The 26,151-nt window shown below is 39.6% G+C and overlaps 1 protein-coding gene across 3 annotated transcripts in view; it reads right to left on the reverse strand.

The window, feature by feature from the left end:
* Window positions 1-951: 951 nt before the first annotated feature.
* The window catches only part of MICAL2 (microtubule associated monooxygenase, calponin and LIM domain containing 2), a 161,188-nt gene continuing 135,988 nt past the window's right edge, over window positions 952-26,151 (reverse strand). For all 3 annotated transcript variants that reach the window (XM_048070101.2, XM_048070085.2, XM_066998101.1), the window contains 8 exons: window positions 22,763-22,860; window positions 19,197-20,541; window positions 13,649-13,743; window positions 11,133-11,225; window positions 9,155-9,248; window positions 4,220-4,319; window positions 3,240-3,313; window positions 952-2,332 (listed from right to left, as the gene is read on the reverse strand). In XM_048070101.2, coding sequence (XP_047926058.1) covers window positions 2,148-2,332; window positions 3,240-3,313; window positions 4,220-4,319; window positions 9,155-9,248; window positions 11,133-11,225; window positions 13,649-13,743; window positions 19,197-20,541; window positions 22,763-22,860 — 2,084 coding nt within the window. In that variant the 3' untranslated portion in view covers window positions 952-2,147. The remainder of the gene's footprint in view (window positions 2,333-3,239; window positions 3,314-4,219; window positions 4,320-9,154; window positions 9,249-11,132; window positions 11,226-13,648; window positions 13,744-19,196; window positions 20,542-22,762; window positions 22,861-26,151) is intronic.

Raw genomic sequence — 26,151 nt, forward strand, 5'->3', positions numbered from 1 at the left:
AACAATGGATGATCTAGACAGTATTAATCTACTGGACTACATGAGGCTTCTGGGAACAGTAATAAAATCCAGAAATTTTCTCCACAAAACTGGAAATGCCAGCAGATTTCAACAGAGAAAATTTAAATATTTATTGCTGTCCTTCTTGCTTCTACTTTGCGTCAATCTTAAGTAATAGAGTTGGTTTAAAAATCACTCACTGCAATCCATCTCAACAAAAAAATGTAACCTGAAGATCAAAGTATTCTCAGCATATGAATGACAGAAGGAAAAAAAAAACTGATAGTAATTTTGAAACATATTCAGGGATTCTGCTGTTTCTTTCCAATATGAAAGACCAATTATATTGCTAAGGTCCTATAAGTTATATTGTAACGGTATCCCACTAAGATATTGCTGTTTAAATCTTAATTCATATTTTATACTAATAATTACCAAATTGATAAAGCTATCTAGTCTACTATGCAGACCTTTACCTATAAATAACTGTTAGAAATACACTTTTATTTATGGAAATTGCAGACAACATTCAAACTAGAAAATATAATGAGATGATCCTCTTTAAACCGGCTAATAAATAAGTATAAATACATAAATATTGCAGAACAATAGTATGTTCCTTGCACCAATAGAGGTATATTGTAAATCTGTGGTCAATAGTAAAAATCTTTCTTTTAATTTTAAAAAGGATATTTTAAATTTCTTACAATACAGAAAAAAAAAATCATTCATAAATTATTGTGACAGGATTCAGTGTCTGTTACCCTACAAGTAGCTACCAAGAGTTTTTTTAGCTTTTTTTTTTTTTTTGTAACAAGAATGCTTGTAGCTTTGGCTGCAAGACAAAACTCTTGCAAATAAGCACCGTTTGTGAAATAATGTGAACATCAAATCTTAGTCAAAGCATGAGGTAAAATGATATTCAATAATAAACAAACTTTCAGTTTCTCCTTGTTTTTTTTTCAGTTTGAAAATGTAGTGCATCATACATACAGTTGGGAATGTTACCAATCTTAAATGGCACAATTATCTCAGATTTAAGAAAGTACTTAAAAGTATGCTGAATACTAATGAGAATTTCTGCACATTTGCTATGCCAATGTCTATACATGCATGTACAAAAAAAGATAGCAGATACCTCCTTCAAGCAAAAAAATCTCCATATATACTTTTGAGCGGCAATATAAATGTAATTTAAATATACTCACAGCATTTTCTATTAAATGTTTCCATTACAAAACAATATTTTTTGCAAATGTTTTGATGAATTATTCTAAGAGAGATTTGTAACTGCTACACTACTCATGACACCCTATGATACTATTTGTGATATATTTTATGAAACAACTGTAAAATCTACCCTATAGATGCTAATCAGGTCTGGATTTTAAAATTATCATTCAGCATATTTTAGAAAAGATCTTTATCTGTGCCATACAAAAGCTATTTTGAGCCTATAACAGTTTTAAGGATAAGTCACCCATTTGATGATCCCTTACCATTTTACAAAATGCAGGGAATTAATATTGTTTCAACATCTTGTTCAAAAATACACAGTATTCTAAAAGTTAGAAATACCTGGAAAATTAATTTCTGACATTGCATTTACAATAGTTTTAATGAGTGCTTATACGTAGTTATTAGTCAGAAGACTCTTCCTCCACCAGAAATAAAAACTAATTATTTATTATTAAACATAATTTTATACAAGAAGCTTGCTTTTTGGCCTTTAAATAGTTCATCATTGCTTGGCTGTGCCAAAATATTCCCAAAACCACATACAGAGTCAGACAAACAGATGGAAAGTAATGTCATCTCAAAAATACTGGATGATGTCATCATGTTTCTCAGGAACTCTATTCTCAGCATTAAAATAAAATTCCATGAAAACATCAGAGCTCTGATTTCCCTTTTACAGACCATGATGCCCATCACACAGGTAAATCCAGTCCCATTCTTTATTCTTGCAACCCTTGAAGCTGACAGTGAAGTGACTCACTCTAGTGTAAGCAAAGAAACTGCTTAAGATAACAAGATGACCTTTCCCAAATAAGCTGACTTCAAATTTGAATTCCCTCATAATTCACAAGATAGTACCTCTGTGATTATGAATATTGCTGAAATCATGTTTATTTACATATGGCTGTTTAAATCCCACTCAGCTGATAGCCTCTAGATAAGATAATACTTTCAAAGTGCTGATCTTCTGCTTTTTCTTTCACTCTCTGCTCCTCTAAGGCAGACACTAGTTTGTCCCTTTCTTCAACCACTTTCATCATCTCAGTAAAAATTTCATCCTCCTCATTTAGATCCATCTCATCTTTAAGGCTGTCTAAAAGATCACAAAACAAGAGGTTAGAATCTAGATCACTACGTTGATATGCTTTGCATTTTAACTGTTGTTGTGCAGCAAGAGTTAATATTAGTCATCAAGAAATGAAGACAATGGCAGTTAATATTTTCCATGTTTGGGTTCAGGGACAATTTATCCTGCATTTGGGCCATTTAAGGTTGCCCATTAAGGCCCCTAAATTCTATAGTAGAACTTTTAGCAAAGCTTAGGCTGTGGAATTAGTAGTAAGAGCACTATATACTTACAAAAACATTTATAAATGTTGCCTAAATGTTACACCACAATTAAAATGTTATATGGCAGAAAGCACCTTACTATATCAGGAAATAAACTGTAAGGTAACAACATTTATGTTGGATTTTAAATTGAATTTTTAAAATTTTAAAAGCTCAATTGCAAAATGCAGAATCTGTGAGAAAATTTAAAGCCTGCCTGCATTCCTACTCCCCACACTTCATTTTCTAACAGTGAATGAAAGGACAAACCCAAACTGTAATCCAAAGTACATAAAAGCAGTTTCAAAGTACTGCAGTAACTGGTAGCATCACAGTTAACTTAACCTCTCTTGCATTTAGGTGGTTGAAGAAATTACTTTCTGTAGCTGCCCGTCATCATGTTAGCTGGATGCTGCTGCAGGCACAGCACAATCAGGGGCATTAGGTGTGCTTCTGATGCAATCCAGTGTAAAATTGGGCAGGTTAGCTCAGCTGTCTTCATTCTAAGTCAGGTGAGAAGATCTTACAAGTTGGATGTTGCTGGCTGAGCTGCACTCATAGAAGAGCACAGGAGGAATAGCATCAGCCACTCTGCTCCTCAGAGCAAGGAGGCACTCGCATGGACACAGTCTATGGCTGTAGGCTGGAACATGCTCCCTGCTTTGACTTACCATCAACGGCCATCTTCTCTCTCAGCTTTTGTTCCAACCTGCTTTGGTGGTCTTCCAGTTCTAGTTCTTGGGCTCTGGATACAATAAAAAGTACATTAAAGTACATAAAATATATATATAAAATATATATATTTAGTAAAGACATACATATATTAGTATTATTTCAACCAAGACTTTGTGTATTGTTTATCCGGTAAGTTTCTCCTAATTGGCAGTCAAAGCTAAAAGCTTAGTCTCTGCACAGCAATGCCAGAAGCACCAATACCACCTTTTGTATTATGTATTGGATTAAGCTCCCTCTTACATCACAACACTTGGGGCTTTGACCAGCTGTGCCTTGTTGGTGGCACTCACAACAAGATTCTGGACGAGCCTGAACCCTCCCATAAACTAAGAGCCCTGTCAGAAGTGAGTAACGACTGCTGCAGCTCTAATCACCTTGCCACATTGACCAGAGATAGTGGAGAAAATATCTGGGAGTCGCCTATGCCTATCTGCTGAGCCTGTTTCAGACAAAGCAAGGTGAGAAAACTACAACCACAAACAGTGGCACTTGAGACAGCTCTTTACTGTCTTGGTGTATATACTTTTTCATCTCTGTAGTGAATTCCTTGATCTTTTCTCCTATGTCCAATGAAAACTGAGATAAGCTTGTCAGACTACTTTTCTTCCACAGGACAAAGTGCCCAAGTGTTCATTAGGCCTACATAATTAGACCCACACTACATAAAGGCAGAACACCCATATGCTGTAGTGGTTTAGAGTATCTATAGGATTGAAATAATTGAACCACTGTGTGAGGGAACGACGAGGAGGACTCAACTGAAAATCTGTGATCAAAACAGACGGCAGCTACTGCGGATACATTTATTCTATGACAGTTTCAAACTCCATCACACAGAAGGGTGAGTAGATGTCATGTGAGTACAAGTTCCTGTCTCCCCATTGCTTCTGTAGTACTAATGCTCATTCTTACTTACACAATCAAAAGCTCAGACTCGTAACGCATTAATTTATTCTTCTCCAGGACCAGCTCAAACCACTCATGTAGCATCTGAGTTTCATCCTGCGTACCTGAATCTGTTAAAAATAGGAGAGTTGAATATGCATTACTGAGTTTCCTTCCAATGCTTTTGCCACTTAAGGTCACTTTAAATAGTCCTCATTTATAAGGCTAGGTGAGCTCAAATGCAGATTTTTTTCTTCTCTGTGCAACTAATAACAGTAACATCAAACATAACATTCCTGTTTATATTGTTATGCTGTAGTTTATTGCAGTTAAAGATGCATTAGCTTTAAAAGCACTATTGCTTTGGAAGTTAGCTTTTTTTCTTTCAAATATATATATATATTTTAAATATAGTCACTCACTTTCTTTTAGTTCTGCCTTTGATAACATAGTTTCTTTGTTGACAGTGGACTCCAGAACTATATTTAGAAATGGATATCCCACTAACACAGTCAGATTTGGGATATACTTGCTGACAGATATCAGCCTAGTCCCTGCTTCCAGTGGGCGTCACATGCACAATCTAATCCACTAGAGATGTCCATTCCTTTGCCAACTGACCTCTAAATCTGTATTTGTTTTAATCAGCAGGAAAGGTTGTGGTATGCAAAAAAATCTATTATTTTGGGGTAGCTTTGGAACAACTGGGGTTAGGGCATCACTGCTAGACATTGTACAGATACATAATGAGATGGTTTCTCTCCCAAAGAGTTCACAGCCTGAGTCCATTTTGCTAAAGAGAAGGACGAATTCCTCTTTCACCAGGTAAGGGCCTTTATTGCTCTAAAACAGAGCCTGTACAAAATCTTTGGCAATGAAGAACCCCTGGGTATTTTTCAGTGGCAGGTCATAGTGTGTTAAAGGGTTTGTGCCCTTTCACATGACCCTTCCCAAACATCCTCCTTCAGGTCCATCCCATATGCTTGCAGTGAGTGTTTGTTGCATCAACAGGATGTAGTTACTGGAGGAGATAGTGACTTCCCTACCTATATTAATCAAAAATGGATTTTTGATTACATATTGCTCTACTTTTCTTTTGCAAACCTGTGAATGTGTAAGCTCATTTTACCAGCTGTATTCCTCACTCAAGCCAGTCAAGAGAATATCTAAGCCCAATGATATTCCTAAACAAGTTGAAGCTGTCCACCTTCTCAAGTGGACACAGTTATGGATTTTTCTCGCAGTTTTTAACATGCAACTTAATTCATGCTTTCCATCATTTTTTTTCACAAAACAAAAGCACTCAGCCACCCTTCAATGTGACCCCAGTACTGATGCAGAATTACAGTCAGGCACTGTCATCTCAGAGAGCCCAGGTCTCCTCCTGCCAGCAATAGAAGTGCGTGGGCCCCTGAGCCAAGGACGGGAGTCATGGTGACTTGTACACTGTTTGGTGATTTCCCATTGGGATTTGCTTTGTTACTGTGAAACAGGATGGTAAAGCAGCAGGAGAGAAAAAGAGCAAAGAAATCTTGGTCTTATTTCTGAGTGATTCCAATAAAGCTTGGCCGTAAGGGATGTGTTCCTAAGGGATCTTCCAGGTCAGCAAGTGGTGATAAAAATGTCTTCTCTAAGTGACTGCCAGAGCACATCTGGCTGGGACGTGTCAATGGTAGCTCATCACAGATTCAGCACAGGGATATAGCGGTAGTATTCAGAGCCTTTGGTCTTCACATGTCATCATCAGAAATTATCATCTGGAACTGATTTGTCATAGAGTCATTAAAAAATTTGCTATTGCAGGAATGTGTATGTCCTGCACATACAGAGGTGACTATTCCCTGTTTGCTGTTGTCTTGATTAGGCAAAAAAAAAAAATATATAATTTTTAAACATTTCCTCTTTACACTTTAAAACCTCTAATAAAAGACAGTGTATCGTAACTTGACTGAGGTACACAAACAGGAATGTGCTTGGCAAAGACGTCACTCAGTGGAAGCTGAAATAAAAATAGCCTTTGTTTTCTTACTTGTTCATCTCACAGAACACTCCCCTAGTGTTCCCAGGGGCACTTTTCCTTGAGCTTTTCAAACGTTTCATAATAACACTGTTAATAGTTATTTGAGTCTGATGGACTGCTTTATGCCTTCCAAGGGCAAAACAAGCCACTGAAGCGTTTGGCATAAGGTAGTAAGACAAATATTTTTTAAACGTTAAAGGAAAAACCATTTGAGAGTCTGTTTTGTGAGCTATGCTGGCTTTTTGTTACAGCATTATTGAAGCAAAACTTTTCTTCTGGTTCGCCCAAATCTCTTGTAACCAAAATCCCACTTGAAAGTTCAATGTTTTAATTACATCATAGCTATTTCTATATTAATCACTTCTGAGGGAAAGACAGGCTGTAATGAGCTTTCACTGTCCAACTTTCATTCCACAGAGCAATGCTATACTATCCCTATGTACAGCAGTTACACAGTAAGGGGGACCCCGAGAGTTTGCTCCGCCTTAGGAACTTCTAAACCTCATGTTCCTTATTCATGTAAGTTGTCAGCTGATGTCTTTGGACTCCGTTAGAAGTTCTGAGAAACCCTGGATATGATGCTTATAAATCAAAAACTACCCACAAGATGTACAGAAGTTTGTTCACCTTCCAAAACACACACATGTATATTTATTTTGTTCTCTCAACACGGAGTTTCTTCTTCACCACTATTCTTCATGATTTGTTTAGTCAACTGATAGGTTATGCTAATTTCAGTGGAAAACACGTTAGGAGATTTTTATTTCTGTATCTTCTTGTAGGCATATCATCTCTATAAGCCTCCACAAAAGTCAATGGAAAACAAAGCAGTTGTACGTTAATGATTTATTATTTGGTATTTAGAATCAAAATAAAGGGAGTAAGGGCCTTGAAAAAATATTCATAGAACTGATATTTCTTTTTTTTTTTTTTTTCAAATGCATTAATTGTTGTCACTACAATTAGAAGATCATCAAAGCCTCATTTTGCTCATCAGTCTTCATGGCAGTTGTTTCACACCCATGCACGTTCCTTCTAATTCAGCTAAAGAGCAAATGAATAACTCCCCCTAACAAAGGGGCCATTCATCCCCTGCTTACAGAATTATTAGAGGAGAGTTGCGCAAATGTCACTGAAGACTAGTGTTTGCAGGCCTGTCTCTAAATTTGGTTATTCACAACCTTTCCAGCTCAATATTATTGCTGAACCGTGATCGTTTTCTAATTACCTTAATAATACCTATTAAACCACTTGAATTACATAAGCACAGACCTACTTAAATACAACTTAACCTAATAAACACTGGTCATTCATTAAACAATAACGCCCATTATTTTTAAGAAGGTTGAATGGAACATTATACTCACTGATTCTTGCATCATTACATGTGTGTTGTTACAAGCAACAAAGCACTCATGTTTTGTTTGGGAAACTTATGGCTTCATGCTTTTGCACCATAAGAGTTATTGAGACACAGTAACATCCTACATTTCAGTAGCTGCCCTATTTGTAACTGGCCACCTACACGCAAACAATCAACAGGGAGAAAAAATAGTACTTTCACCTTAATGAGGGCAATCCAATTACTAAGGATGGGAAGAGAATGAGAAGCATCAATCTCTTGGCAGACAGCCTTCTTTAGGAAATGCGATTGTCAAAACAGCAAAAACAAAAAGTATCTCTAGACCATTTATCCTGGTATTCTGCATCTATCCCATGAACTAGAAATCTCTTGCCCCCCATATTTTTGATGTCTTCATAAACCAGCCACCTGTAAAGAAAAAAGCTAAAACACCAGATCCTCAGTCTCTTTAGGACACTTTCTCATAGGTGGTAAAGTGGGTGTTATTTATATATATATATATATTTTATATATATTTATATATATATTTATATATATATATATTTATATATAAATCATGTTTTCATTTAAGGAAAAAAAATGATGCTAGCCTTTTAAATAACATTTGAAATACATTACTGCTACTAGTTATAGGAAATCTGTTAATAAACGTAGAAGGTTGGACAAACACTCTGTTGTTAAACTGGTTAGTTTGGTGTTAGAATAAGAGTGATAACTGCTAAGAAATATGGCATTAAAACAGCCAGCATGTAGAGATTTTGCTGGGTTGCCTAGCTAAGATGACAAGATCAGGTGCCAAAACATACCTATGTTTGCAGTGTTGTGCAACTGCCTGTCTCAAAAGCATGAGGTTCAGCTTTCTAAAGCAGGGGTAAATAAAGAGACATTTGCAATAGGTCTGTTGGCTCCCCAGAACCCTTTTGGCACGGAAACATACGCTCCTCTGAAGTCCCTCACACACACAGGCCTTTCCCTCACCCCCTTTGTCCTGTTCCATCCTGCTGCAGGAGGTCTCCCCAGCTTCACCCCAACAGCACTGGGAGGACACTATGGACCAGGGTGTTGGCACAGTTGGTTCAGGTGAGTGAAAGCTTTGTCCCAGTCTGCAGCCAGGACAACGTCCCTGCTCCATTCCACCCATCCAGGCGGTGGGACTGCAGGCTGCTATTGCTATATCATGGCCATCACCCTAATCAGATTAATGGCATTTTACACACTGGGAGAAGTCATTAAGGACTCTGTTACTAGGCATGGTAACTGAAACACAGCTCCTGGGAACCATATTGGTTCCCTCCCAAAGATGAAATTAAGCTCAATTTTTAAAAAATGGGGTGTGGGGGAGAGAAATGCAGATTCAATAGCATGGCAACTACTTCCAAATCTGTGACAATCAACAGAATTTTATAATGTTCAGCCTAAGGGTTCTTGAACTAATGGAGTTTGAGGAAAAGGGTAAACAAGGATTTTTGTCATTCCAATCACTTTTTCATTTCACATTTTGCACTGAACTATTTCTATGACAATGATAAAACTCCTCTTATTAAAAAACAAAAACCACCACCAACAAGCACTGTGTCATTTACCTGATTCTCCTCTGAGTTCTCTCTCCAGTTTAACACCAAAAATCTCCAGTGCTCTCTGTCTTTCCTCCAGTTCTTCTAGTTGCCGCTGGACTGCCTGAAAAATTATAAGGTTATAAAAGCTGCAGACATAGTTTAAAAATTCAGTGACAAAAGATGGCCTCAGTGGTTAGAGAAAGAGCTTGAAAAGGTCTCTGAGGAGTCAAGAGATCTGCAAACTCATTGAGTGTATTAGGCACATAAGCAATTTAATAATTCTACTAGGTATCTATCCACATTTTTGTGTGGATAAGATCTCAGGTACTAAAAGAATGTCAGTTTTTGTGAACTCTAGTCTTCCCACTATTGAATGGGAGATAATACCATTTCTGTGTCTTGCAAGGTGTGAAAACTGAACACCTTACACTTCCAGAGGTGCATATTCTAAGATGCTACAAGAATAAACCTCACATAAATATCCAAGGCTTACAGCTAGAAATCTTTGCTATTTTTTTTTGCCCATAGGTTTTTGCTGTTTGTTTTACTCATATTTCACAAGCTTTTGACACAGGCAGGGAAGGGTCCAGTAACTAAGAAGTGACAATCCAGTGGTACAGAAATGACATCTAGATTCAGTGACTCATTCCCTTTGGCATAAGATTTTTTAGAAGTGCCTTATAAATAATGGGTATGAAATGCCTTTAGAAGATTGAATCATCAAATGTAGATGCTCAGCAGTTTCCACTTCAGGCTGTGGTAGGGCATTCCTAATCATACCTTCAGAACAGCCTAACAGACAAGAAAGATTGTTCAAAAAGTTTGGATTTGGTTGTTTCCACAAAGCAGTAAAAGAAGAGAATTTTACATCATTTACATTGCTCAGAATAAAAACTAAAATGTTAAGTGTTTTTTTTCTTTGGATTAGGTACATGTTGTTTTTTTTCTGTCACTGATTTTATAGAAATTGCTAGATATTAGCATTTCTACTGTCTGGTTCAAACAAAAAAGTTCTATCCTTTTCAGTAATATATTTTGCCAAAGGAGTGATGTCTACATAAACAGATATTTCAATTTCACATCTGAAAAACAACTCAATAGCTTTCTTTTTTAAATTTAGTATTAGTACAGAAATAGCAAATAGAAGCTCCATCCAAAACTATCCACCTGCCATAGTAATAAAACAGAGGATGATGGACAACTTTGCCTTCAAAAAACATTTGTTAGCCAAAAATACCCTTGCTATTTATTTCATTGCACAGGAAAACACACACACACAAAAAAAAAAAGTTAAACATCACATTGGAAACAGTGCAGACAACCCAAAATCATCAGTTGATTTCTTTGGAAAGACAAAACTCTACTCTGCAGTCCCTATGGCATCCATGCTGCAATGCAGAGACTGAGCTAGTTCTGATCACATTAGCTCAGGTATTATTAGCAGCTGAGAAGGAACAAGACAGAAATCAGTATGGGGTAAATTTTTTCTTGGGTTCAGATCAAGATGCTTTTTCAGGATTTTTCAAGGATCAGGGCCCTATATAAAGTGAAGTGACTTTGCAACACTGAAAAACAAAATGGTTCACTTTCACTTTTATGGCAGAGAGGACAAAAGCCATCACTCTATTTTGCCAGTGTCCTGTAGTACACTGGGGTGATAGCACAGCTTCTTGCATTCTCAGGGGATGATATTTCCCCTTTCTCTCTCTTTCCTTAATGATCAATGTGTTCTACTGCTATTGTCAGTCACTACTTCTCTTGGTCTTGCGTTTATGCATAATTACAAAATTGTGACTATCTACTGGGGCACACTTGGATTTGTCACACACAAAGATGCAAGGCCCTGCCACAAGCATCTTACTGCACCTGACATTTTGGGTGGATTTTAATGAAGAAGTCAGTGAGTCCCAGTGAGGAATGAGGGTGCAGGGGCCACATTCACTACCTCTCTCCTCACCAGGCACTCCTGGGAGACAAATGGGACATTTGCAAGCTACATTGTCACCTGTGCTTTGTGAAGCCTCTTCAGCTCCTCTTGTTTAATCATTTGCTTTGTCTCCTTCTCCAGCTTCCTTCTCCTTCTAAGAGACATTTTTGCCTACCAAAAAAAGAAAAAAAAGGAAAAAAAACAGCAATCAGTGTACACATATGATATTAAATGTTTCCACAAGTCTTCCCCAAAATGACAGAATCATTCAGGTTGAAACAGATCTATGGAGACTGTTTAATCCAACTCCCCTGCACAAAGCAAGGTGAGCTGCTGCATGCTGCTTTGGGCAACCTCACTGAAATGAAAATATTCATGTAGGAATGTTTTCATACATTAACCTGCATTGACTTTGAATCATTACAAGGTCTACTGAAATACTAAGTAAACATGAACCATCTCTATCAATAAAAAGGTCACCAAACCAGTTTAGGAAAACTTAACTCATTACTAAAACTGCTTGAATTGTGAATAATTTCTTTGATGTTTAAAATGGGTATTATCCATAGAAATTGGTCTTCCAAAAACTAGTTGGTTTGATCATAATGCACACCCGCGCAGTCTGGCTGAGGGCGGGAAGGAAGAGCAGCTGGCATCAGCTGTGGTTCCAGCTCAGCATCGCCTGGCCTGGCTTCGGGAGAGCCCTTCTTCCCTTCTGCCTGCTCCAGCTGAGGTCCACCCCCACTTCCAGCAGCAGCTCATCTGGGCTGCTTGTATTATGGGAAAAGGGATATATCTGAAAGAAATGGCCACCAAGCACCACTGCCAGGAACAGCAAGGAGCATGTGCTGCGGGGCTGACTGGGGAATCTTTTCATCTAGCTCTTGACCTAAACTCCCTGGAAGTGTTGCAAGGCTGTGGTTTTCCCACACATGAAGAGACAGATTATATGAGTACAGTAGACAAGATGATTGAAAACTGACAAGCCAGGAAGCCACTAGATCTTTTCCCACCCGGTTTTGCCAGTGAAAAACAGTGGTAATGGCAAAAAAGAAGTACTCAGAGATAGCCAAGAGAGAGACAAGGGGGAAGAATGCATCAAAAAATGAGCCACTGTAGACACCATGTGTGTCAGCCCACCCTTTTTCTCACCCCTGTCCCAGCAGTGCTGCCTGTCTCTGCAGCTGGGCTGCACAATGGGCAGTTGCTCCTCTTCAGCTTTCTCCTGTCTCTCATCTCTCCCTTTTCTCTGCCTTTTTTTTTAATGTAATTCACTGTAATATTACGTTATTATAGACCACCTTTCCTGTAACACTTCCACAGTTGACAAAAAGTCTGTTTTTTTTTTTGAATCTTTTGAGCTCGAAAGGACCTAAATATTGATTACTCTATTTTCTCCCACAATTTCAAGCAACTGTATTTCAAACAATACATTTTTTAAAGCATATTATTTGTAGGGTATTGTCCAAAATGGCTAAGCAGATGAAAGACTTACATTTGGCTACATGGTGGATAGAAGAGAACTAAAAATGACAATGTGCAATGAAAGCTTTCTCCTCTGGAGCCCTTTTCTTAAAAATAAACTAAAAATGCTCCAGGGTAATGAAAAGATTAAATGATGGTTGCTTCCACACTTGTTGATAACTTTTCCAAAAGTGCTGCAACTGCTCTGCCCCAGAAGGCTTCTGCAACTTCAGCAAGTCCTTATCCAGCAGGGCTGGCAGGACATGCAGCCACATGTTGCTGCACTTCCCCTCTTGGTGCTTCACTTGGTCTGGAGCTGCACAACTGCATTTCCATTCAAAGCCCCACTTAGCTCTCAGCTTGGCTTTTTATAGTGTACTGGGCAGCCTCTTGACTCCCCCCACCCGGCCTCCCAAAGCAACAAATCAAAAGGCCACCTTGCACTATTAATTCCACTTACTGATATTCCCTTTACGGGAAAAAGGTAAACGTATTTCTGATGAGCTATTCAGGCAATAAAAGCTCTTCAATTCTCTTCAAATCAGATGGGTATCAAGAGCTCGCTGGTGATTTAAACCCACTGCTCCAGTGAGACACAAGAGCTGAGTCAGGGCTTGGAAATGTCGGTGTGCAGCAGGCCCTTCCAATGTATGTGATGTGGGTGCGACTTCATAACTCATGCAGCCATGCTGATTAGGGTAAACACAGCGTTTTCCATGCAATCTGCTTGTAGTACCTCACAAATGAAGTTGTATTTCCCCATGGGAAATCTGCATCTGTTTGGTTTAATTTTTTCAATGGTTTGCTTGTTGGGCTACATATTAAATCCACTTACGAATTCTGCTTCACAGTGGTTTCTGTACAACATGTCTATTTGTCCAATTAAGACCTCCTCTGTCAACACTGGTGCAACCAGGGGGAATTACGGATCCAAAGAGGAGAAAGAAATTTTGATGTTCATCCGTCATAGTTTTAATCTGTTTTTCTATCCAAGACACTTAACCTCTACTGAAAAAAATGTTCCAGTCCCCATTTTGAGAAATCATGGTGTGTTTCAGATCAAAGTTGATGATGAATCTTAAATATAGTCCAACTGTGAAAATGTATTTTTGCTTCAGACTAAATGTTACCTTATGTGTTAACGAAGGCTTCGATTCAAATTCATCATCGGAGGAAGAAGTAGAATACTCGGCAGTCTCTTTTCTGACAGTTGGATGTTCACATCCTAAAATGAAGGAACAAAACTATCAGAGGAAAAAAAAAACAAAACTGTTCTTTAACTTATACAGACTCTTTGCACCTGCCCTGAGTTCCACTTTGCAGCACCCAGAGCAATTTGGAAATTTGGTCAACTGTGTTAATTAAATTTTGGTCACTGTCAAAAACTCTGCCTGCATATAATTGATTTTTTTTTCAGGTATTATGGACAAATAAATTAATTCCTTGAGCCCTCTTCATGTAGCATGGTGTTCTGAATGCATTCAGCATTCATTAAAATGTATATCTGAAGTTAGCCATATTACCCAAATGATTGTATAAGGCTCACTATACAGTGTAATTGAATGCAAAAAGTCTGAGCCAGCTCTTAAACAAATTACCCTTATGTGGCTTGTAGCATCTGGCACCCATTTTTACTACATGACATCTGCTCAGTGTAAAATAGTTGGCGTCAGAATGTCTGGTCATATAAAAAAATCACAAATGTAATCAGAAGCAAATGGACTAAAAGAACAAGGCTTTATCACACAGCCTCATGCAACATAAATATTTCATTAATTATGTCTAAACAAACGTCACTTATTTTTCTGCTTTAGGAATATTATCACATCATTGAACTGTTGATTAAAATGCCATAATAAGTCAGGAAAATCCATACATCACAACAATGCACTCCATAAGGAAAACTCAAAGGCTGCCTTTGGAAGAAGCATGTTTTCAGAATTATAAATTAAATTACATTTAATTGAAGCAATTTCATCATGCCTGTTTTCCCAGCATCTTGTTTCAACTGTGTGTAAATATTTGAATTTCTTCTTAATTTGTCTAATTCATAGATTCATTCTCTTTATTTAAGAAAATAAAACTGCCTATGGCACATCTGTCTCTATACTTCAACCTGCTACAGGGTTAATGATTAACAGCTGGGCAACATCTTGGAATTGTACATTATTTAAAGCTAACAATGCCATTCTTCTTTGTAACTGCTAGGTAATGTTTGGCTTTCTATGTGCAAGTTGTATTCAGATTAAAATCACTTCCCATTCTTTCAGTGTAAATGTTTCTTCGTTTCCTTGTACTGGATTGCAGCCCTGAAACAAGACTTCTGTCTTAAATTCTAATTTAAAACCTGGATCCAGGAAACACGTTTATTCCAGGGGGTAAAGCAATGAAAGCAAAATGAAAGTAATTTGAGGCAAAAAAATCTGGTTTTAGAAGCACCCAGCCCTCATGCTCAGTGAAGCTGCAAGCTCAAAGTGTCTTTTTGCGGGATAAGCAGGGACAGCCAGACTCAAAGCCTTTGCCAGTGCACAAGATGGAGGAAGGCTTGGGGGGGTATCACAGTCACTATTTCTTTTGAGGAGTAAACTTACCTGCCTTGTTTCTCCCCACGCAACCAAACATTTGCGGTAAGTACCCCGTGGTCACACCACCGGTGAAATCAAATTCCATAATATGCAGTCTGCAAACCTTCCAGGGAGCCCCAGCAGGGCTGGCCACACAAGCAATTACACACTCCTGTTCTTCTCTCAGCTCTGGGAATAAATGATTGCTTCCCTGTGTCCTCCTCTTTGAGCAATATCAATAATTTAAACAGCATTACAAGGTCTAGAAGAAAAGCAGCCTGCTGTAACACGAGGGCACCTGCCTCCTCCTTGGGACTGCAACTCAAGAGCTGTGTTCCTTTCGGGAACTGAGAGAGGGCCACTGAGTTCTCCAAGGACTTCCAGCAAGACCCATCTCACGAGCATGAGGAAGCCAATGTCAGGGCATGGAATTGAGTTATGTCCACAGACCTGCCAGTGCCTATTGGCTATGGAGAACTAAGCGTTAGCACCTTGTTCTGCAGAGAAAAGCCATTTAAATTGCTCCAAAACAGCTCAACAGCCTGTTAAGGGATGCTGCACACACATTTCCAGCATACCTGACTTACAGCTGTCAAATCACAGGGAACTGAACATTGGTATTGAATCTGACAGCATTACAGAATACATTTCAAAGTAGAAAATTGGAAGAAACCTCCAATTCTTGATATTGGGGCTTGGTATCTTCACATACATATGTCATATAAGATAAATTGCATCTGTAAACTACAGTTCCTCACACCTTGGTAATCTAAGGGTGGGTCTCAAAGACACTTTGCCTTGGCCTAATAGCCTTGGCACTGAATGCCATCAGCAGTAAAACCCTCACTGCATTCTGTAGGAACAACTGGACCAAAGTCCAGTGCTTTTGCAAATCCTTTTCAACATATAAATCCAGGCTACTGGTTTTGCTAGGAAACTTGAGATCCTCTGAACAGAGAGGGAGGTGTCATAAGGAAAGGTGTAAAAGGTTACAGCTTCTGTTGGAGGGAAAAGCACTCCTGATTGTCCTGGAGATTTAGAGGAAAAAAACACCTCTGGTGAAACTCTGTACATCACAGCTCACCTCTGCTTCCTGGAGTGGTTTTGTATCGCAGTAATGACTGCAGTCTAAATACACAGAAATTCTTGGAACAGGAACTATTTTTATAACAGCATTTTTATAACATGATGTTACAGTAATCTGTTGGCTTTGTCTGTAAGTGTCCGGGATTGCATATTTTTATAAGGTTGGTGGAGTTAATCATTGCCTCTCTGAGTACTTCAGTGTTTTACAGAAAAGAAAGGCTAAAGGACATATCTCTTAGGGCACTGGTGTCCCAAAACAGACAAGAATTTGCATGAAGTAGGAGTTGAAAAGAAAGGCCTGCAGAAATCAATTGGCTGTTTGGTTCCATATCTCCACTTTTCCACAGATTTTTCACGTGGTCTTAGGCATGCAATTTAATTTTGTATTGTTTCAGATCCCTAAAATATAAAATCACTGAAATAAGAGTGTCCTAGATGACATGAATACTGCAGTCACAAAGACTTTCAATGGTACAAAGATGCAGTAATGGGAACCATGTACAAACCTAAAATATTTGTAAGCAATCCCTAAAAGTGCACAAAACCAGCAAAGCAAGATCATAGAACATCTGATTTTCTTGTCATCTAAACTGGTAATTCTGCTTAATAAAATGAGCCATGTAAACAACCGCAGTCATAAATCGTCATAACAACTCTGATCTACTCTAAGGGACAATTCTAAAAATGTATTCGTGTGAATTCAGCTCAATCAGTGACAAAAAATATTCCTTCTGTTTCTTCATGACTGTCAAAAAGCAAACCCTGAGTCACAAACAGCTACCAATAAACCACCACCTTTGTGAAACCACCACCTTCAGAAGGTCTGTCTGTGAGTCAAAGCTAACCTAAACCCTGGATCTACTACTGCGGCTCATTGCAGATGTACCTTACAGCTGGCTACCACATACACACAACACTAAGAGAAGGCAGACACTAAGCTGACTGCAACTCTCTCATGCAACCTGGTTTGGCTCTCTTTAAACTGTTTTTTTTGTTTGTTTGTTTTTTCCTGTGGTATTAAAGATTTTTAGTACTTGTAAGTAAGACAGCTCCTTGGCATTTTTATTTTTTTAATTTCAAAAGGGCAAGATGGCTTAAGTGAGATCAGTTAGTCATCCGATTGATCAATTTTATTGATATTTTTTTTATTTTTAACTGCAGATTGGAACCCAAAGGTGGAATCAAGCAACAACAACAACGAAGCCTCAATGATATTTCTGCAGCAAATCAAAAATCCAGTATTGCACCTACAAACCTCTGTATGGCTGTTTGGGAACACCTGTGTATTCTACAGGCAAACTTACATAGGATTTTTTTCAAATCAATCTCTCACTGAAATCAGTGCATAAACCCCCACTGCTTCAGTAAGAATTGTCCTAGGTCCTGCACAGGCAGATCTCTGCACAGCCCCAAATTTCTAAGCAGTGCTGAGCAAAAGCCAAGCATGGGCAAATGGCTAGATCAAAGCTGTATTTTTTAATTTTTCACAGACTTTGCAATGCCCATATTCTATAACTATAGTAACTTAATAATTCCTCTTTTGGCTTGCACAGCAGAGGAATGCAGCACATTATTAAATCATCCTTTGTTCAAAATTTTTAAAATCTAAATAAAGTATAATATTATTCAAACCTAAGAACATTTTCCATTTTAGTAGGAACAAAACATATCAGTTGTTGTAATACATTTACTTAAGAGCAAGTCAACTTGGCTTAGTCTACGGGTGATGTTATAGACTCAGAAAAAGCCTTTCGTTTGAGACCATAGTGCGAAAAGTGTGAACACTAGCAACTCTCTGTGGCTTCAGAGCAGTCCTTTGCATCCTCTGGCTCAATAGGAAAGCCTGGTTTTGCAAGTTGTTGGATAAAGGAGCCTCCAAGAACCTGATCCAAAAGTTCAGGAATGAGAGCGGGAGTTATTCTATTTATTTCAATGAGTTTCACATCAAGTTCTGAAGCAGAAAGGTTACAAAAAGGATCTGGCAGCTCAAGGAGAGCATTTCAGCGACTTTGCTTACGCTCCATTCCTTGTACATGCATTATTTTATACACAAATTGTTATTTTAATGCTGAGTTTGGGTCATAATTTAATAAAGTAAGGCACAAATGGGTATGCCAATAAAATTCAATAGGTTATTGAGTTAAAAAACTGTGCCTTTCTGTAGTGGGCTTTTGGAAAGATGGATTATAGAGAAAGACAGGTGGGTGTCTCTCTCATACTTCATATTTTATACCTTAAACTGTGCTGCACTTAATTCTTTCTGAGCCTATGCTTAGATTAATTTGGTTGCGCTTTGTATGACATCAATATTTCTTAGACTCATCTGCAACTTTAATATTAAGCTTGCTCTTGCAAGCAAACATGAAAATCAATACCTTTTAATCACTGCCCAAACAGACTCTCAAATCTGTTAGAGCAGGTCGGTAAGGTGCTAATTCCTTGCAAACAAAAGAACAAGGGGATATCAGTGACACCACATAGCTCCCAAAAGCATGCCTATAGTTCGGTCACTAAGGCAGCAGGCAGAACTGAAGAGACACCTGCTGAGAAAGCAGATACACAAAGCAAAGCTTCTTCCTACTGCAGCTTTATTTCTACAATATCTGAACTTGTCATGGAGAGGATAGCAAACATACTCCACATGGCACTGAAGCTTCCGGTGCTAATCCTTCCACTTGCCTGCTTTTCTCCCCTTTTCACAATGCACTCAGAGTCACAGAAGCAACTGCTCTGCATCCCTTTCTGCCCCATTGCTCCTTCTACATCAGCAAGTATGTTTTCCTGTCCCAAACACATTTGAACATTAGTGAACAGCAGACCAAACTTGGGTCCAACATGCTGTCTGTGCTCTGCTCTGACAACATCTTTAATTCCTAATTCTTAACCAAAGATACATTTATTAAATCTTCATATGTAGACAGTAACTCTAAGTTAAACATAAAATACAACAGAAATGGGGTTGCATGATAGTACATCGATCTTTTAAATGTTAAATGCTTGCAATAAACAATTCCATTCAGGTCCCCACCTGCAGAAGGAAAATGTAGCCTGTCTTCTGCAGAACGGTCCCTCACGAAAGGCAGAGATGACACAAGGAAATTCCCTTCTCTTTCACGAACCTTACTTCTCAGTCTATCAAAAAGTGACCCAAGACTACTCTTCTGTGTGGAATCATCCAGATTGTCCCTGGGAGTGTTCTTGGATTCCCGAGATGAAGCAAGGAGGTACTTCTCGTTACAGGTAAATACATCATCCCTGGGAGCCACTGGAGGAGTCTCTTTAAAGGTAAACTTTTCTAAGAGTCCTGGGACATCCTCCATCCTAGTGCAAGGTGATTTCTGAGGTATACCAGTGGTCCTGGAAGGCCTGCTGTGTGGACTGTAGACTGGGAAGAATAGCTCCTTGGTGTATTCACTTGGAGATATTTCTTCAGAGCTGACAGAAAAATTAGATGGAGTTGAGAGAGAATTGCAAGTAATTCCTAAATATTCTCCAGCCTGCTTCCCAGTTTTAAGCTCCTGTGGCTGACTGTTATTTGCTCTGTCGTTATTACTGTTCCTTTGGCTTAGGGAATAGCCAGGAGTACTGGGGAAGCTGAAGTAAACTAGTTCTGAAGAGGCTTTGGATTTGCTGTCTGAGTCCTGCTTTAGTCCTTCTGTAGATAAGGTTAGAGGCTCCAAAATGGACCTCTTGATTGCATTGGCAATGAGCCTCAGTGGTGATTTTGGCTGGCCAGCTGTAGGCGCCTTGGCAGCTGTGTCTGGATTCTTCAGAGCACCTTTCATGTCAACTGGCAAAGCTGGTGGTACATCATCTGCAAATAAGAGAGGCAAATGACGAGATTGTTTGAACACACCTTTTCTCCAGTCAGTATCCTTCTCCTCTGAAATCCCCGGCACTCCTTTGTTTTGATACTGCAGCCTGGTTCCACCTAAGTCTACCCCATTTGACTCATACAACATAGGTTGCTGTTCTGTGCAAAGCACCAGCCTCTTTTTTGCCTCCTTTAATTCTTGCTCAAACTTTTCTTCTGGGTGCCTTGTATTTTTCTCATCTTTTTCTTTCAAACGGAGAGATGGCAGCACTTTGGCATTCCTGTTAAAACCTTGTGATTCAGAGGTGTAATTCTGTTTGTTTTCATTCCAGCTCTGGCCTGTACATGTCCCATTGTCACAATCTATATCTTCAGGCTCCAAAAACTCATCAGCCAGCTTCCCATTACCACAAGGGATCTGTGGAGAACCTCTGGCTCTGCTCTGAAATGGACAATGAGGCACGTAGAGATGGACATCTTCACTCATCTCTCTGACTTCTTTTTTTTGAGATACTGGGCTGTAGGTTTGGACATGTCCTCTTGTAACTTCTGGTGGTTTCTTGTAAGAAGTCAACCGTCAAGTGTAAGAAAAAAAGATAATTGTGGTGTTAGAAAAATATAGTTTACTGTATCTTTTATTTTATATAATATTTTAATCAATTTCAATCTTAACATGATACTAATAATCATAATTTTTTATATATAGATACACACACATACATAGATAGATGACAATACAATAAGAAAAAAAAAGAAAGCTTTTCTCCCTAAAGGGATAATATTTACCTAGGAAAGGAGATCTAATATTCTACGGGAAGTTTTAATAGTCTGCAAATAATGTAATTCATACTAAGAATCTGTCATATCTTTATGAATCACCTTTAATGTTTTCCTTGGAAAGCAAGAGTCCTATCTACAGGAAAATACACAAAAGTCAATCTGCTCCATTCTCCTGTGTACATTTCAGTTGCATCATGTTACAGTTTACAGCAAGCACAAGAGGCCATAATCCATCCTCTCCAACTGCTCTTATAATATTGTATGCTCACATGGTGCAGGTACAAATGAATGAAGTGACCCAGAAATAATGGTAAAATGCAAGATGGTAGTTTAAACAATTCAATTAGTTCTCTTTTATGATTATTTTTCCTTTGGTGAAGATTTAAATTAATTACTCCAATCACTGAAACATTCTGCTGTAGACAGTAACAAGAATAAGCGCCCACATTACCTATCCAACAGACCAAAACTACAGGTTTTTTCCTTCTTAAAAGGGGGCATTTTATCCTCAATGCTATGAGATAACAGATGGCTAGAAGATTTAATTCCTGTTTCCACTTCTACACCAGATTCCCAAATTCAAATGGGTAAAGCCATTAATCTGACTTCTCATTTCCTAGATGCACAGCAAGTCGCATAGGAAGTAAGGTAATAATGATTACTCTCTGCTTAGTAGTTGTATTTGATGACTGAAATTAACACTGGCCAGGATCTCAGACAAAAACATGAGAAACACCAATAAATGAATAAACACCCACTTAATGTTTCTTTAGAGTAAGAGAAAGGCCACCAAGCGATGTGTGTCAAGTGGAAATCGCAGCATGGCCTCATCTCTCCTTGTGTACAGCACAGCCAGGCAGCATTGTGCTGCTCTGCTCTCCGGGGACGCTTCCTTCCTGGCCCTATTGTCCTGGACCGGATTTCAGCTAGCACCATGGATGTTGAAGACTTGATTTTTTTGGAAGGCAGACCCTGAGGTCAAGCAATTTTTATCACTTTAACCCAAGGGCGAGGACAGCAGGCTAGGACACAGAGGACTTGGCCTGGCTCCGAGTCAGGGGGACGGACTGTGCTCTGCTCAGGACTGTTGGTCATGACTTCTGCTACAGTGTCATGCTTGCAACAGGCCCACCCTTCCTCATCCTTAAAAAGCAGAAACTACAAAAGGAAGCCTAGGACTTGTAGGAACCTGAAGATGCTCCTGAGCTGTGGGAGGTGTAGAGTCAAGAGCTTGCTGTGAATTAGGAACAGAAGTCTTCTGCCCATTGGATGCTAGTGGTAAACATCAGATGCACACATACATCTAAGGGCACTAGCAGCCTAAAATCTCCCTGTCTCCTTTGCTAGGTTTCCTCTGGCCAGTGCTATGCAACTGCTTACTTGACACCTCACCTCAGCTCTCAGATCTGCTCTCCAAGACCAGTGCTCGCACTTGCCTCTCGTCCCACAGCTAAGCACAGCAACAGAGGGAGCATTTAAGCCATGTGGATGTGATACCCTCTTACTGCCCCCGTGCTGACACGTGTCCTTGCCCAACACACACCACCTGAAGACCCACCTCCCATCCAGACCTATGAGCATATGGTTAGACCAACAGCTAGCTCAGGAGCACCAAGAGCCAGAGATCTGGGGTTTGCTCTCCATTGAGAAAAAAAACTGTGGCACAAAGCAAATGCCAGTGGCAACTAAGCCCTGTGCTGTGAAGGAAGCCTACATATTGGCTGACACAAGAGGTTAGTGTCCAAATCTCAGCATGATCAAAGTCTTAGTCTCACAGAACGCAAATGTTACTTAGCCATGTGATTTGGGAACGGTTATACCAATCAGAGCATCAAAGTCTCTTTCCTATGTATAACACAGGCATAACTCCAACTTTTGCTGGTTACTGAGAGGACCAAAACTATTTAAAAGAGTAGAGGATGCTCAGACAAGCCTGCTACAAGCAGACAAGTCCCAACAGTAGTAGTGCTTGTGCTACTCTGATCAATTCTCCTTCATACCTGTGTTTGGAACTGATCCTCTCCGAGATCACATTGACAGCTGGATGAGCTCTCCTTCCATTGTAGCCCAGGTTTCTTGTTAGAAAGCAGAGGGAAATCTGCCAAAAAACACCACCACCACATTTTTACTATCATATTCACATTATTATCTTAAATAAAATTCACAATTAAAGAACGACAATAAAAAGTTAGAGTCATCTGGATACAGTTTTACCCTGAAGAGCTGACCTACAGTAATGAAGTTTATAGCCCCACTTACATATGTATGCACACTATACAAAACACATACTGACATTTTCAGCAGTGAACCTGAATTTATTCTACTTTTTGTCTAAATGAAGTGAAGCATCTTGTGAGTTACAGGAAACTTTCTGGAAAAAGCCTCTTTAAAGCGCTTTCAGACCTTAAAAATAGAGACGGTAAAAACAACCATCTATTTCTGAAGCCTTAGTTCTGAAAAATGAAGAGAAGTGTATGGGTTCTGAGAGGGCTGGCTAAAGAGAAAGAAATGAGAAATGCAACCATCTACATGCAGTAAAAACAGAATTAATTCCCTTCTCTTAAATTGGGCTAAGGGGCAGCATGCTGTAGGATCTTCAAGGATGAGGCAAGGTAATTCATTACTATAGGCCTTGAACCAAAACTTAGTTGCTAGAAGAAAAAGCAGGTGGATAACTTGCACCTGAATGGAGTCAGCAGAACTCTCTAATATTTGTGTGTGAGAGAATTGGACATAATAAATAGTATTTGGATGAAAGAAAAGTACACCTCAGCCAAGACATTACCACATGAAGTTTTGACATGAGAAGTCTATTTATAGCTGAATTATCAACTCCAAAACCCAATTAACAGTTCTGAAACCCACAAAGGTTCCCAGTGCAAACTCTGCTTCTTCTATACACAGATAAAAGCTCCAACGGGACAAAAGCAACACACCGGAAAGATGGAATTCATCTCCTACACATGGACTTTAGAAAAGGGAAGCCAGGGAAAGGATCCTATTTTCCTTTCCTCTCACCCTTTTGTTCCCAATCTTGATGCAATTTGTTACTCTTAGTCGAGAATTGAGGGAAACGATGAGCTGGAGTTCATTAAAGCACTCCTGTAGGAAACAGTACTGAGGGGTTGAACTGAAACAAAGCCAGCTTTGTCACTCAGTTAAAAAGGACATCACAACTCTGATCTGCTGCTGGTCTTGCTTTCTTTTTCTTTTGGCAATGAGTTTTCAGGAAGACAGCGAGAAAGAGAGTGAGAAGGAAAAAGCACCCTTCAAATCATTTCAGGCACATTGAGAAAGTCCAGTAATGGTCCTCTAAGAAAACGTCATCAAACTTGAGCTCTTCCATCTTCACTTTCACAGCATACCTCACCCTCCCCCAGTTCTCACTCCCAGTACCAACACAACTCCTCTCCCACTGCCACGTCCCAGGCCGCCTGCAGAGCTATGACATTCCCACCCCATCCCCAGATCACCTGGCTAACACGGGAGGACTCTGATCCAGCCGAAGTTTCTGAGGTTTTCTGCAATTCCAGAAACAACTATCTCATAGTTCCTCTTTTGCTGTGATACCTCTGGGGCGCACAGCGTGCCGATGGAAATCCTCCTGCAGGTCCTGGGGTTGCTCCATCCAGAGGCTGCCCTCAGACCACAGGGGTCATCCCTCCCCCCTCCCCCCGCCCCCCCACCCCCCACCCCCAGGCACCTGGTAGTGAGACTGGGGGGAGAAGCAGCATCCCAGCGTGGCCTTTCCATTACCACGTGTAACAGAGAAAATTACTTTTTTTCTTCTATGCAGCCCCAGGGGTCTGTGGGACAGCAGCACACACCGCGGCAGCTCACAGGGGTGCATTACTGCACAAGGACAGGGCAGCACAAGCGAGAGCAGCACTTAGCACAAAGTCCCAGCGTGTTGCCTTGCACAGAGATGATTGACTTATTCCAGCTGAGGCTCTGAAGCTATATTTGCAGCTTCACGTTAAAAACATGTTATTAGGAAAAACAAAACAAAACAAAACAAATCCTTAGGGCATTACCAAAATCTACTTGGCCTAAAAGCTCCTCGTGGTGACCAAGACAACAAATAAGAGCGTGGCGCTGTCTGTGGCTGCAAGACAGGAATTACAGATTTTGAAAGGCAATATCCTGCCCTGAATCTTTCAGCCAATATAGAAATGACACCAATTTCCTTTCCTTGGCTGCACACCTCATGCTGTTTATGAAACATACGTGTTTTGGGAAATAAGTCTGAAAAGGACACAGATTTTTCTTTAATGTGATTGATGATTATATGAGTTCTTGTAACTAAGTGGATTAAATACAGAAACTAAGACTTACAGTGTTCCTCCAGAGAGTAAAAAATGCCTCTATTCTGTTCCCAGTATATGCTGAATGTACTTTACACCTCATTTTAAAAGTATACTTGAGGTTCAGACACATTCATGTAGCATGTAGCTTTCCTCTCAAAGACTTCTAGCTCCCTCTAGAGCCCTTCGGAGGCGTTAATAAAATGATGAGAAAATTAATTGGCAAACAATTAAGTAATACACTTGCTGAGAACAAGCTGAAAATTAATCGAAATTACGAGTTACCCCTGGTCTTTCCTTCTTTCCTTTCACAGTCTGTCTTTTTTCCCCTCATATCTGGAATAAGCACCATTTTTGTTGGATTTTTTAAGAACTGAGATCAACTAAGGAACAATTTTAAATCTAAGCTTTCAGTAAATTCAACACTTGATGTATACGCCAATCCCCACAGTGTTTCACAGTGCTCAAAGACAGCCCTGAGGCTGACAGATGCCACAAGATTTTTTGAGAGCACCCTGCCCTGCTGGCCCATCCTGGGCAGAGGACAGCCCTCCTCTGGGGTAGGATGCCCACCTAGCTGCTCCAGGGAGGTCCTGCAGAGAGCGGCGAGTCCTTCTCTGCACCTTGGAGGTACAGCCAGTCCCAGGGAATGTCGCCCCATCAAGGCCTTTCTGCCTGTCCATCTGCCACAGCTGCCTCTCCGAGGACAGACTTCGGGGTGTGATGGTTTGCTGAAGTCCAACTTGGTGGGAGCATCTTCTACGGACCATGAAATAGCCCCATGTGTCCTCTACTGATATTTAGTGAATTATCCCAGATGTGGCAACAGAAGCCTTTAAGGGACCATGAAGTCCATAGTGAAAGTGTTCATGTGCAGCTAAGGGCATCTGACATAGTTGTAAGGCTGGTGCCAAGACAGAGGGATGCATCTTGCCCCCTTTTTTGAGATATATAAAAAAAATCTTCCTATAACGGATACTTGCAAATAATCTTGAAGCTTCTTTCTGCAGTAAAACCAAGCAAGCCAGGATACCTCTGCTTGAACATTGGTCCCATAATTAGCACAGGCATCCTATGAGCTCTGT

Source organism: Anser cygnoides, chromosome 5 (genome assembly GCF_040182565.1).
Source record: "Anser cygnoides isolate HZ-2024a breed goose chromosome 5, Taihu_goose_T2T_genome, whole genome shotgun sequence".
In the NCBI taxonomy this organism is placed as follows: Eukaryota; Metazoa; Chordata; class Aves; order Anseriformes; family Anatidae; genus Anser; species Anser cygnoides.